Here is a 13580-nt window from a genome sequence, read left to right on the forward strand (position 1 = left end):
GAAAAAAGAGGTCATTGTTACTCATCACTCATTAGACCCATTATAGAGAACAACGCCCCTTTTGGTATGTACCTCACAAGACATCTACAACAACTTGAAAGGCTGCAGAAATATCTCACAAAGAGGATTACCAGCCTCAAGCAGATGCCCCATGCAGACCGTCTCAAAAAACTCCAGCTTTACTCCATTGCATATCACCTACTCAGAGGTGATTTCTGCCTAACATACAAATCTATGTCAAACCCAGAGCTGTTGGACATGTTCCACTTAAAAAAATCCCAATCCCTCAGAGCAACATGCTCTAGGGACCTAAACCTTATCACCACAATAAACAGCACATGCTAGAGGGATAGATTCCTGTCCCAGAGACTTCCCATACTCTGGAACAAACTACCTATCTATATCAAACAAAGCTCCTCATAGCACTCTTCAAGAAAAATCTTGATGATTGGATGGGAAATAGGAAATTCTCCCCAGGGATCACCTCTGGTGCTCTGCTTGACAGGGGCACAGGAAAGTAATTTTCTTGGGTGGCGAAAGCCAGGGTACCTTTTTGGCTAGGCTTATATAGGCCCTAGGGCCAATAGCCTAGTACCTACCTATGAACCTGTGGACCTATGTTGCTTTACAGTGGAAGTCTGTAGTTTGTTTTAGTCATATATGGATTGTAAAACTGAATCTGTAATTTATTCCTTCTTTTCCCTTTATTCTTTACTGCTTTTCTCTTCTAGGTTGCAGTGACTTGATTGCCTCAGTATTTGAATTTACGCAGGGGCTGTGCTCACTACACTTATCGGAACAAGAACTTGCTGTCTTCACTGCTGTAGTACTCATCAATGCAAGTAAGAACTCATTTGGCATACTGTATTGGCTACAGGAATAAAAACTACTAAAACTTGAAATGACAGTAAGCAGTTCAGAATAGCATCAACTGAGCAGAGAAGAAAGAGCTCTGTACCTCTTCTTGAGGACCAGGAAGTAGGTCACAGAGACATAGATCCTGCATTTTAAGAGTGTGAGCAAGATATGGGTAGGATTCCTGAACATGTGGTAACGTACTGGTAAGCTTGTTCTCTCTTTTCCTCCCGTAGGAAACACTGCCCTACTTAATTTGTTCTTAGGCAGCATTGCTTCAGCATAAGTATTGTAAAGCAGATCTCCAGGAATGAGTAGGGCAGGGCAACATTCTTGCTGAAGTTGCATCCTGAGATAAACTGATGAAGTTGTGTTGCAAACGTGGACTTTCCTTAAGTGGTGGATTGTAATAAAGAGCTGCATATTATGTGCTGGAGTTATCTGCCTTTGTTATTAGAGCGCGTTTCTCTGTGCATATTGTGTGATGTTTGCGGTCTGGACATTATCTGTTGTTTAAGGTCATCATGGAATCATCACTCGGATGAGGAGGTATGTTTCCTTCTCCATTCCTTTTCTGCTGCATGTGCATTAGTGCCATCCAGATCATGCACAGCTGCTACACCTGCTCATGCAGTGGGTGTTGTATCACCCACCACCTCAAAGCCCTTGGTGTCACAAGGGTAGCACATATTGTCATACTTCCCCTGACAGAAAAGAAAGCAGGCCATAGACCTCTTTTTTCTTGTCTCATTCTGGCTCACACTTACAGCATTCAATGCTTATGGCTTTAACTTCTCTGTTTTGAGTATGACTTGGCAAGTGATGGCTATATATCTGTCTGTCTGTCTGTCTATATGTCTATGTTTAGTTTATTTAGCAGTTTTACAAACATTACCTATGACATACTTAATCTAAATATAGATATGAAACATGCCTTCTTGATCATAAATGTTATGACACAAATCATTTATCCAGTATAAGTTATATAAGGATGTACAGTTATTGCAAAAAGCAGTTATTCCTTGGAGATATATATATATATATATATATATATATATATATATATATATATATATATATATATGTTTGTGTAATGTTACTTTAAAAAGTATGGGTACGCTTTCCACATTAAAAAATAAATAAATAAATTTGATATACTTCTATATGAGTAGCATTTTAGAGGTTATTTCATCCTTTCCACCCTATTTTTATCCTTTGGATGAGAGTTAAATTGAGGTCCCATCTGCAAGAGTTGATGATAGTTCAGGTGCATGCCAAAGATTCCACAGATTTTATTGAAATGAATATTAAAATTTCCCCAGTGCCATGGCCAAATTTCCTGATGTCAGTATGAATGCCACCCTGGATCTCTTCTGCAAATAGGCTGCTGGCGTAATGGGACTAACCTAGTTAACAAACCATAAGTAAATAAAATAAGATTATTTAAAATTGTTCATTATTTTTTTACATTTCATGAATGACAAGGATGTTTGTTTCATTTTAAATTTCAGTAGTACTTTTTTTTTTTTGGAGTGTCTGGATAGCATGCAGTAAGGATAGGTTAAAGAAAGTTAGTTGAGATCTCAGTATCCTTATACCTACCTTTTCAGAATCTGTGGCCATTAGAAAAATGAATTAAATTCTAGCTTCCTGGCCTACAGCATACACCATAATACTGATCCTAAATCTGGATTATATAACAAATGGAGATAACATTCTGTAGAAACATATTCTCTTTCCTCATTATTAGACGTTATGTTTTTTTTCAGTTCTTATTCTTTCTCATGTTAGATGTTCTTCTGTGTATAAGGCCATAGTTTTATTGTTCATTTTTTAATTATTGGATTTATCAGACTTCAGCTGTCTCACAAAGTAATGATGTCCATTCTGTGGATGGGTAGGACTTAGTGTTTATGCCCAAAGGCATGAAAATCTTCATTATATTTTAAGGCTAACTCTTTATGATTCCTCTCTGTGCAGAGACCAAGCAGGTAATGCCACGGTAGTAGTTAGAAGCAGAAATATGCAGTTGATAGTTGTTGCAAAGGTCAGTCCATAGCATTTCATTATTTTGACAATATCAACAAATAGAATGCTGACCCCACGACAGACACACAATATTTCCCATTATTTTGTTTTGTTTTGAATAGGAGTAAGTTACAATCAGTTAGAAGACTGGGACACAGCAGTGAATGCAGGAGGCAAAGTACCAACTTTCTAAGACACACTTGTCTGTTTTGCCCAGTTTATATTATTCACTGGTGAACTGAAAGGCTGTAAAGCTGATGCGGTGAGTGGAATAAACTAGATAAAGCAAACAAGTGTGTCTTATTTTGTTATTTTCTTGTTGTCAAGGCTCAGTGTTTCATATTTAGAACATACCAATTTATTCACAACATGCCTTATGTTCACAAAGATAATGTTCATTGTGTTGCACTAATGTACATTCTTCTTCTGGTTACCCTTCTTGGAGTATGTAGAAAACAGCAGTTGCTGAACCAGCTTAATTGCTTTGCAATGATATAAGGTAGGGTAGTTTTGCTTTGTCATGATTTTATTTCTGTGCATCACTGATATGCTTTTGTGTTGTTGTAAGCTTCAGTGCTATGTTTTCTGGATTCTTCTATAACTTTCTAATGTGTTTGGCTATGAACCTGGTAGTTAACCTTTTCCATTTTAGTTTCCTCAAAGGGAACACATAATTGGAGGTAATTCATTAACAATGGTTTTTAAGTTAATTTCCTAACTGTGTAAAACCACCGGAATCCTGAACATACATATTTTTTACATTTATAACATAGTTTTTTTTATTTATATCCTTAGTCATTGAGACATCCTACCCAGGACCAGATCCAGTGTAGGGCTCCCTGAGCAGCTGCCCAGATTATTTAAAGTTGCTTTTAAATAATCAGCATCTGCATAGTTGTGTTTTCTGTGCATATAACTGATTTACAATCAGGTTGGCGATAAGTTCCAAATTCCAACATGATTTTACATCTACACTCACTCAGCTGTGGCGCAGTACAATAAAAAAGTGGCCCATCCCTATCCCCCTTAAATTAGCACTAATATTTGACATGTCAACTCAAAGATCATACAGCACATTAGCTCGCACTTACTTTGATGACCTTTGGCTTTTTCCATTGGAGTGGGTGGGAGTATTTTTTTATTTGATTTTACTTTGTTTAAAAGCAGAAGTTATATTTTATGCTGTTGTGATTTTCTACTTTTTCCCACACGTCCTTCTCTGTGGCCAGCCATCAGAAATTTTTTACTTCATTCCCTACTGCATCACCTTAGTAATAGGTGCTAACTGCAACCCTAATGCTGCCCCTTCCCCCAAATCTAACCCTACACTTTAACATCATTAAAACCTTCCCATAACACTGCCACTACACAAGACAGAATCAGAAACAGAAACATTTACAAACACACACAAACAAAGCTACATCTATCCCCTAACCTAACCCTCTCCCTTATCCTAAAATACAGAAACTCGCACACAGACACACAAAACCCATCCTTCACTCATCCCTGACCCTAATCCTAACTCACACACACACACACACACACACACACACACACACACACACACACACACACACACACACACACACACATGCGCACACGCACACACACACAGACACACACACACACACATACACGCATGCTGTCATCCTCCAAACTCCACTTACCTGTATAGACATTGCATATCATCGACATCTCTACTGTTTGGTCATCATACCATCAACAAATCCACCATTTGGCCATCTGTACATTGGCATTAAATCCCGCCCCTGCAATTGTCGGAAAAACATAAGTTCAGTAAAATGCAGGGGAACCATGTATATGTGTGCATGCATATATGTGTGTGTGTGTGTGTATATATATATATATATATATATATATATATATATATATATATATATATATATATATATGTATAAATACACACACACACACACACACACACACACATACATATATATATATATATATATATATATATATATATACACACACACACACCTTCAGGGGGTTTGGGATGCTTACCCTGCTCATGGAGGGGTGGGAGATGTCCTGCAACAAGCACTTTGTTTTAGGCTATCCCTTTACTTTGCATGTAACAGGCAAATTTTGAGGTTGTTTGATTGAACACTTGTGATGTGAGGGATTGTGTATATGATTGCTGACTATAGAAGATAGTATTTGGGGTTTTGGAGTGCCATTTATAGGGGTCTGGGTCTGCAGTGGTATACTTACCAATGTTGTAATTTGTCTCTAAATGCAAGATAAGTGGTATGTTGGACTGTAATTGCAAATAGTTTTGTGATTTGAATAGCTTAATGTAAAACTGGCTACTTTGATGTAGCATGGAGACTTGTCACAATTTAACAGTCTTATCCGGTCTTTGTGTCTGCCATGCAAAATTTAGAGGCTTGCTTGTTTACATTAATATATATATATATATATATATATATATATATATATATATATATATATATATATATATAGATAGATATACATTGATAGATACCTAAAATTACATGAATGTGTCATGTAAAGGTAAATGTCTGGTAGTATTTTTGGTGATATGTGGGAATAGACTTGTTGGGGGCACCCAAGCTTAAATTTGCTGCACAACCCAAATTACTAACCATTATTTCATCCCTGTATATAAAGGCTATTCCACAGTCTGTTTCTTTGGTGTCAGAAGGAACCACATGTTTCCCCGTGGAAATCAGAACACAAACTTTTACATATTCTGATGAAACCAGATTTTCCCCTTGGAAATCAGAACCCGAACCTTTTACATATTCTGATGAAACCAGATTTTTCCCCTTGGAACTCAGAACCCAAACCTCTTACATATTCTGATGAAACCAGATGTTTACCCTTGGAAATCAGAACCCAAACCTTTTACATAATCTGATGAAACCAGATGTTTCCACTTGGAAATCAGAACCTGAACCTTTTACATATTCTGACGAATCCAGATGTTTCCCGTTAGAAATCAGAACCCGATCCTTTTACATATTCTGTTGAAACCACTTTTTTTCTTGGAAATCAGAACCCAAACCTTTTACATATTCTGATAAAAACAGATGTTTCTCCTTGGAAGTCAGAACCCAAACTTTCACATACTGTGATGAAACCAGATGTTTCTCCCTGGAAATCAGAACCCGAACATTTTACATATTCTGATGAAACTAGATGTTTCCCCATGAATATCCGAACCTTTTACATATTCTGATGAACCAGATGTTTCCTCTTGGAAATCAGAACCCGAACCTTTTACGTTTTCTGATGAAACCAGATATTTCCCCTTGGAAATCAGAACCCGAACATTTTACATGTTCTGAGGAAACCACGTTTCCCCTTGGAAATTAAAAATCAAAACCTTTTACATATTCTGATGAAACCAGATGTTTCTCCTTGGAAGTCAGAACCCAAACCTTTCACATACTCTGATGAAACCAGATGTTTCTCCCTGGAAATCAGAACCTGAACTTTTTACATATTCTGATGAAACCAGATGTTTTCCCTTGGAAATCAGAACCAGAACCTTTTACATATTCTGATGAAACCAGATGTTTCTCCGTGGAAATCAGAACACTAACCTTTTTCATATTCTGATGAAACCAGGTGTTTCCCCTTGGAAATCAGAACCCGAACCTTTTACATATTCTGATGAAAGCAGATGTTTCCCCCTTGGAAATCAGAACCAGAATCTTTTACATATTCTGATGAAACTAGATGTTTCCCCTTGGAAATCAGAACCAGAACCTTTTACATATTCTGATGAAACCAGATGTTTCCTCTTGGAAATCAGAACCCGAACATTTTACATATTCTGATGAAACCAGATGTTTCCCCTTGGAAATCAGAACCCGATCCTTTTACATATTCTGATGAAACCAGCTGTTTCCCCTTGAAAATCAGAACCCAAACCTTTTACATATTCTGATGAAACCAGATGTTTCCCCTTGAAAATCAGAACCAAACCTTTTACTTATTCTGATGAAACCGGATGTTTCCCCTGGGAAATTAAAACCCAAACCTTTTACATATGCTGATGAAACCAGATGTTTCCCCTTGGAAATCAGACCCGAACCTTTTACATATTGAGGGAACCAGATGTTTCCCCTTGGTAAAAAGAACCCAAACCTTTTACATCTTCTGATGAAACCAGATGTTTCCCCTTGGAAATCAGAACCCTAACCTTTTACATATTCTGATGAAACCAGATTTTTCCCCTTGGAAATCAGAACCCGATCCTTTTACATATTCTGATGAAACCAGATGTTTCCCCTTGAAAATCAGAACCCGAACCTTTTACATATTCTGATGAAACCAGATGTTTCCCCTTGGAAATCAAAACCCGAACCTTTTACATATTCTGATGAAGCCAGATGTTTCCCCTTGGAAATCAGACCCGAACCTTTTACATATTCTGATGAAAGCAGATGTTTCCTATTGAAAATCAGAACCCGAATCTTTTACATATTTTGATGAAACCAGATGTTTCCCCTTGGAAATCAGAACCCAAACCTTTTACATATTCTGATGAAACCAGATGTTTCCCCTTGGAAATCAGAACCCGAACCTTTTACATATTCTGATGAAACCAAATGTTTTCCCTTGGAAATCAGAACTCGAACCTTTTACATATTCTGATGAAACCAGATATTTCCCCTTGGAAATCATAACCGGAACCTTTTACATATTCCAGATGTTTCTTGTTGGAAATCAGAACCCGAACCTTTTACATATTCTGATGAAACCAGATGTTTCCCCTTGGAAATCAGAATCCGAACCTTTTACATATTCTGCTACATGACATGGAGCAATAAATCTGAATATTATCATTTGGAAGAAAATGTGTGTTTTATGTTTAATACTTCCCTTAACTGTTTGAGAACATTACTTGTTTGCCTTCTGAATAGTTAAACGTGTTTTGTATCTAGATAAATTCTATGAATATTGTCATAAGAGTGGCACATTAATGAAATAGCATGGATTATCTTGAAACTTACAAAATCTAACTGCATTTTACTACATTATTGCACTTTTGCCTTTCTATTTTTTTTTTTTTTTTTTTTTGCAGACCGACAGTGGCTCCAGGAAAGAGGGAAGGTAGAACATTTACAGACCAATACAGAACTGGCATTTAAGCACTTACTGCAGAAAAACCATAGGGAAGCATTACTTCTGAAGGTGGGTAGTGTTACTAAACTGTAAAAAGAGCTGTGAATAAAAATAAAATAAATATATAATATCTGAAAGCAGCAAATCACAACACTTGTAGGCTGTGGCAGTAGCTGCATGATCTTTGCTGATGGCAGTAATCAAGGCTTTTTATAATTCTGTTTTGCTGAAGACTATTCTATTCCAGTTTGCTTCAGGATATGCAAGCTAAGAAAAGTCCCAACATTTTTTTAAGAAAAAATCTTTTTAATTTGGCTACGTTGAACAACTGTAATGACCACAGAGATGCAAAATGAGCAAATTGACAAATTATAACCAAGTTTCATTAAAATCAAGATTACTGATTTTTTGGGAAAGAATATATGATGAAGCAAACATTATTATTAACATGTCTCATGTCTAACATTGAATAACTTTATTGCATGACAAGTTATTGATCAGCTCTGTTCACAAGTAGACAAACACCATTTCTGCCCCCTAACAGTAGACAAATGTGCAGAGTATCCAAAGAGATATCTAACCCCATGTTTAGGTTAAAGAGAGTTTCACCTTGGTAGAATTGAGTGTGGGCTACATTAGGAGGTGAAGGAGATTACAGCTAGGGTTCCAAAGCTGACCCAGAATGGTTAGGTCAGGATAGATAAGCCGCCCATGTTATTTGTTGACAGAAATGGCATGTAGTAAGATTGTCCAGCATGCATGCCACTCCTCAGTATTTTCTCCTGTGATTTTGTTTAAATGGCCTACTCATTTAGGTCACCAGTGATGAAAGGCAAACAAGTCTGATTCTTCTATCTAGTTGGTGGCTCAAGGGATTGTCCATAATGTTTTTATCAAACAGCCAAAATTTGTCTGCTGTGTGTTCTGGCAGTTTGTCTGATGACCCATTGGATTGTTTCTATAATAACTTGCCATTTCCCCCTAATCTTGGTGCGATCCCATATCATGTGATAATAATCAACCTCATCAACCTCATTCAAATGACATAACCAACAATTTGCTGAATCCTTCTGCACTCTACGAAGGAGCCTCTTTGGGGAGGCTTGCTGCCGTTGAATAGTTTTAACAGTGAATTGATGTATGTGAGAAGGGATTCAGAGAGTTCACACTGAAGAGTCCATGCCAATGTTGTAATGCAAGTAATGGTGGAAGTTTCAAATGCTATTACTCATATAGCATTAATAATCCTCTACCTGCCTTTCCTGTACTTTAGCTGTAAACCATTTACATTTTGGCTTCGGTCCAGAAACATCCACTTGACATGTCTAACATTTGCATACGTTTAACACGAGATCAGCATGGACTCCGTCATGCACCAGTATAGTCACCAGTAAATTTTGCATTTGTAGATACTACAGAAAAAAAACGCCAAAAGGGAACAGTACCAATAAAATAATTATTCCACGACCTGGAAGGTGGCGCTGGAAGTCCAGAAGTAGAAAAACCAGATGAAATGTTAATGTTCCTTCTTCTGCCCAAGCAGAAAATAAAAGGCTTCAATCAAGTAAAAATTCTTATTCGTTTTATTAAAATAAGAATTTTTACTTGATTGAAGCCTTTTATTTTCTGCTTGGGCAGAAGAAGGAACATTAACATTTCATCTGGTTTTTCTACTTCTGGACTTCCAGCGCCACCTTCCAGGTCGTGGAATAATTATTTTATTTGTAGATACTGCCATCACAGAAGTCTGTATTCTGTAAATCTAGATTTAAGGCTATTACATCTGTTGTCTTATTACTACCCATTTGCCAGATCTTTAATAAACTGTATGTCTGCCTGAAGCTAGTTGACCCAGCAGAAGGGTTTCCAATGTATTTGTAGCTTGTTTGAATGCCAGAGTCTATTCCAGATCATGACTTTGTATTGTTTGTATTGTATATTAAAAGCACTTTCTCTGTCCAGCGCTCCCAACCTCCTGTGTCCCAGATGTGATTAGCATCTGAGAATGTTGTGCAGGAGCCTGAGTGGCTCAGTAAGGTTAGCTACAGTAGAAGCCATATGGGTCTAGGTTGTAGTCTTGATTTGACATCTTGTGCTTTTGCTACCCCTAGATTATACTCCTTCAGAATGGGCAATTCCATGCCACCAGACTTTTTTGGGAGTTTGTTCATGTCTGCTGACCCTGGGATGTGATCCATCCCTAAAGATGTTGGCTATTTATTTCTGGAATTTCTCTAGGTAGTTGGTCTTATTTATATGTGGAAGATGCCTCATAAAGAATAGTACCCTTGCAAAACTATACATCTTGATCATCTGCGCTTTTGTAAGAAAAGGCATGAACCTGTTTCCAGAATTTCACCTTATTAGTGAGGTGGTCTAGAAGGGGGCTTATAATTAGACTCCAGGATTTTGGCTGCATGTTCAGTGACTTGGATGGCCAGATATTTACATTCTGTTAGCAAAGTCCAACCTCTTTCTATGCCTGCAGATGTTAGTTTAATCTTTACTAGCCTTGACAGAGGGAATATGCACATTTTGTGATAATTTATTTCTAGCCCTGTGAACAGTTTCAAGTCTTTAAAGCATTGAAGAATCTTCTTGTAACAGTCTAGTTGCTTAGTTATCCATACTACACAGTCATCTGTAAACCATGTCGAGATACATTTTCCTTTGTTCTCGATTGGTATGGCATAGGATTATACTTTTCTGTCTAGGTGTTGAATGTACACTTTGTTGACCAGTGTAAATAGCAAAGGGGAAAGAGGGCATCCCCGATACATTCCTTGGTGAAGGTGTATGATAGGGCATCTAATTCAGTTTAAGGAGATGGAGGCAGTTGGGCCACTGTATAATAATTTACACTGGGAGATAGATGTTTGTGGGAAGTTAAATATGTCCTTTATTTCCCAAAGACCTTTCCACTATATGGAATCAAAGGTTTTGATGAAGTCGATCATGACTGCCGCTTCATCAGAATTATTGCTCCAACATCATCTTTGCATGTTCATGTATGTCCTAGTTAAAGCTGGGCATCTTGTTCTTTTCTTGATAAAGCCTTTCTGAAATGGAGATGCCAACTTGGGTAGAATTTCCATTAATTGATTCACCAGAATCTTGGCATGAATCTTCAGGTCAGGCTAAAGTAGAGCTGTAGGGATAATAACTGGATGGCAGCATAGAGTCTTTGTTAGGCGTGGAAAACATTAGGACTTTGGCTGTAATTGATTACACTGGAAAGTGACCTATCACTTCACATTCTTTCAAGAGGGCTTCTAGAGGTTCCAGCAAAAGGTCTAAATACTCTTGGATAAATTCCACTGCAAGACCGTTCAGACCAGGGGCTTTGCCATTTGTTATACTTGTCATGCTGGGACCAGTTTCATCAGCATTTATAGGCTTCACCAACTCAGCTATTTCTGTCCAAGATAAATTGGTTAGATGTAGCACCCATATAGTTGTCATCAGATCTCTCATAGTGTCTGCTAACTGTAGTAATTTGCGTCTGATTAGGACTTGAGCTAGGATATTGTTGATTTCAAGAGGAGTTTTGGTAAAGGACTTATTATGACCCATCATTGCTGAAATTATCATGACCATAGCCCTTTGTTGAGCCATTTGTGCTATCAATTTCTGGGACATTATTCCTTTTGTCCAATAAAATAGTCTGTAGCGATCCCATCTTTTTTAACTTTGCATATATAGTATCTGTCTCACTTTGTCTTTTTCCACATGTATACTCTTCAACAGAGTGTTGTTATTAAGCTCTTAAGTTTTGTATTCCTGCTGTAGGGCCTGAATGTTTGTTCAGAGTTCAGTATAGTCTAGTTGCTGGTGTGAATTATGTTTTATCTTAATATTCCTCGATTTTCTCCTAGATTGTAAGTTTGAAGGTACCCCATTTCACCCAGGTAGATGTTTCCTGTGAGGAATTACCAAGCCACAAATTTATAATGGTTTGTTTTATCTGCTTGCAATGTCTTGGTTGCTTCTGTAGATTTCCATTCCTCTTTCCTTTCCAGCAGCCCATTGGGTCCACAGCCCTGTCTGTGAAGAAGTACATTCTGAGAGCCTGGGTGTGGTTAGTCCCTACAATCTGATGTCTGTGTCCCCTCCTTCCCTTCTCCTTCCTCTTGTGTCCTTCCTGTTCATAACGACTCCTTGCTATCTGCATGATATGGTCTTGGAACAGTGCTATGTCCACCTATCTCTTCTGGTCTTCTATAAGAAGATCTCTAACTCCTCTAGTATTTAATCATGTTACTATCATTCCATACTATAGACAGTTCTGGAAGTTTTCCTTTCAATTCCTTCCAGTAGTATCATGTCATTTTCCTTCTATGGCTTCCAAAACTGTACTCAGTCCTTGAGGTGTAGTTTTGACCAAGGTGGAAGCATTACCTCTTTACTTCTGCAATCAGTCCTTCTTAGGATGCACCCCATCATTATGTTTTCTGCTGCTACTGCCCACTCACCTTTCTCTGGTGGTCCAGTTCTTATGAGATCAAAAGCTCTGTCAGTCCCTACCCTTTCACCTTAAAGAAGACTTCTCTTTCCCCATCTTCATAGCTCAACTCAAAAGACACATTCATCAAAGATCTGACTTCACGGTGGGTAAGTTTAAATACTTGGGATCAGCAGTTCAGAGTAACGGTGAGTGTGGAAGAGCGGCGAAGAAGAGAGTACAGGCAGGATGGAGTGGGTGGAGAAGAGTATCAGGAGTGATGTGTGACAGACGAGTACCAGTAAGAGTGAAAGGGAAGGTGTACAAGATGGTAGTGAGACCAGCTATGTTATATGGGATGGAGACAGTGGCACTGACAAAAAGACAGGAGTCAAAGCTGGAGGTGGCAGAGTTAAACATGTTAAGATTTGCATTGGGTGTAACCATACCTCTCAACCGTACAGATTTTCACAGAATGCCCAGATTTTGGCTTCATGTTTTTGGTCTGTTTTTCATAAAAATTGTAGTTTTCTGGCAAATTAGTGGTAAATAATTAAAGACTGAAGTTCAAAAATAAAGATGGACATTTGAGTTTCAGATTTCATATCCTTCAGAAAATTCATGCTAATGCAAAACCTGTTATTCAATCAACTTTCTAAGTTTGTAAGAGCAAGATTTAAAAAAAATCATTATTTTTGGGCCTTTGTCCCACTTTTCTTTATGGGTTTGTCCAGATTTCTTGTTCTAAGAGGTTGAGATGTATGGGTGTGACAAGGATGGACAAGATTAGAAATTAGTATATTAGAGGGTTGCTCAGGTTGGACGGTTTGGAGACAAAGCCAGAGAGGCAAGATTGCATTGGGTTAGACATGTGCTGAGGAGGGATGCTGGCTATATTGGGAGAAGGATGCTAAGGATGAAGCTGCCAGGTAAGAGGAAAAAAGGAAGGCCTAAGATAAGGTTTATGGATGTGGTGAGAGAAGAACATGCAGGTGGTTGGTGTGACAGAGAAAGATGCAGAGGACAGGAAGAAATGGAAATGGATGATCCAGTGTGGTGACCCCTAATGGGAGCAGCCAAAAGAAAAAAAAGATGATGATCAAAAATCTGACCGCAAGTGCTTTTCCACTGGACA

At 38.0% G+C, this 13580-nt stretch overlaps 1 protein-coding gene across 1 annotated transcript in view; it reads left to right on the forward strand.

The window, feature by feature from the left end:
* The window catches only part of RORC (RAR related orphan receptor C), a 2019495-nt gene that overhangs the window by 1986612 nt on the left and 19303 nt on the right, over positions 1–13580 (forward strand). The window contains 2 exon segments of the mRNA XM_044079934.1: positions 732–842; positions 7964–8073. Coding sequence (XP_043935869.1) covers positions 732–842; positions 7964–8073 — 221 coding nt within the window.

The sequence above is a fragment of the Protopterus annectens genome, chromosome 8.part0 (assembly GCF_019279795.1).
Source record: "Protopterus annectens isolate FY-2018-M chromosome 8.part0, PAN1.0, whole genome shotgun sequence".
NCBI classification, from domain to species: domain Eukaryota; kingdom Metazoa; phylum Chordata; order Ceratodontiformes; family Protopteridae; genus Protopterus; species Protopterus annectens.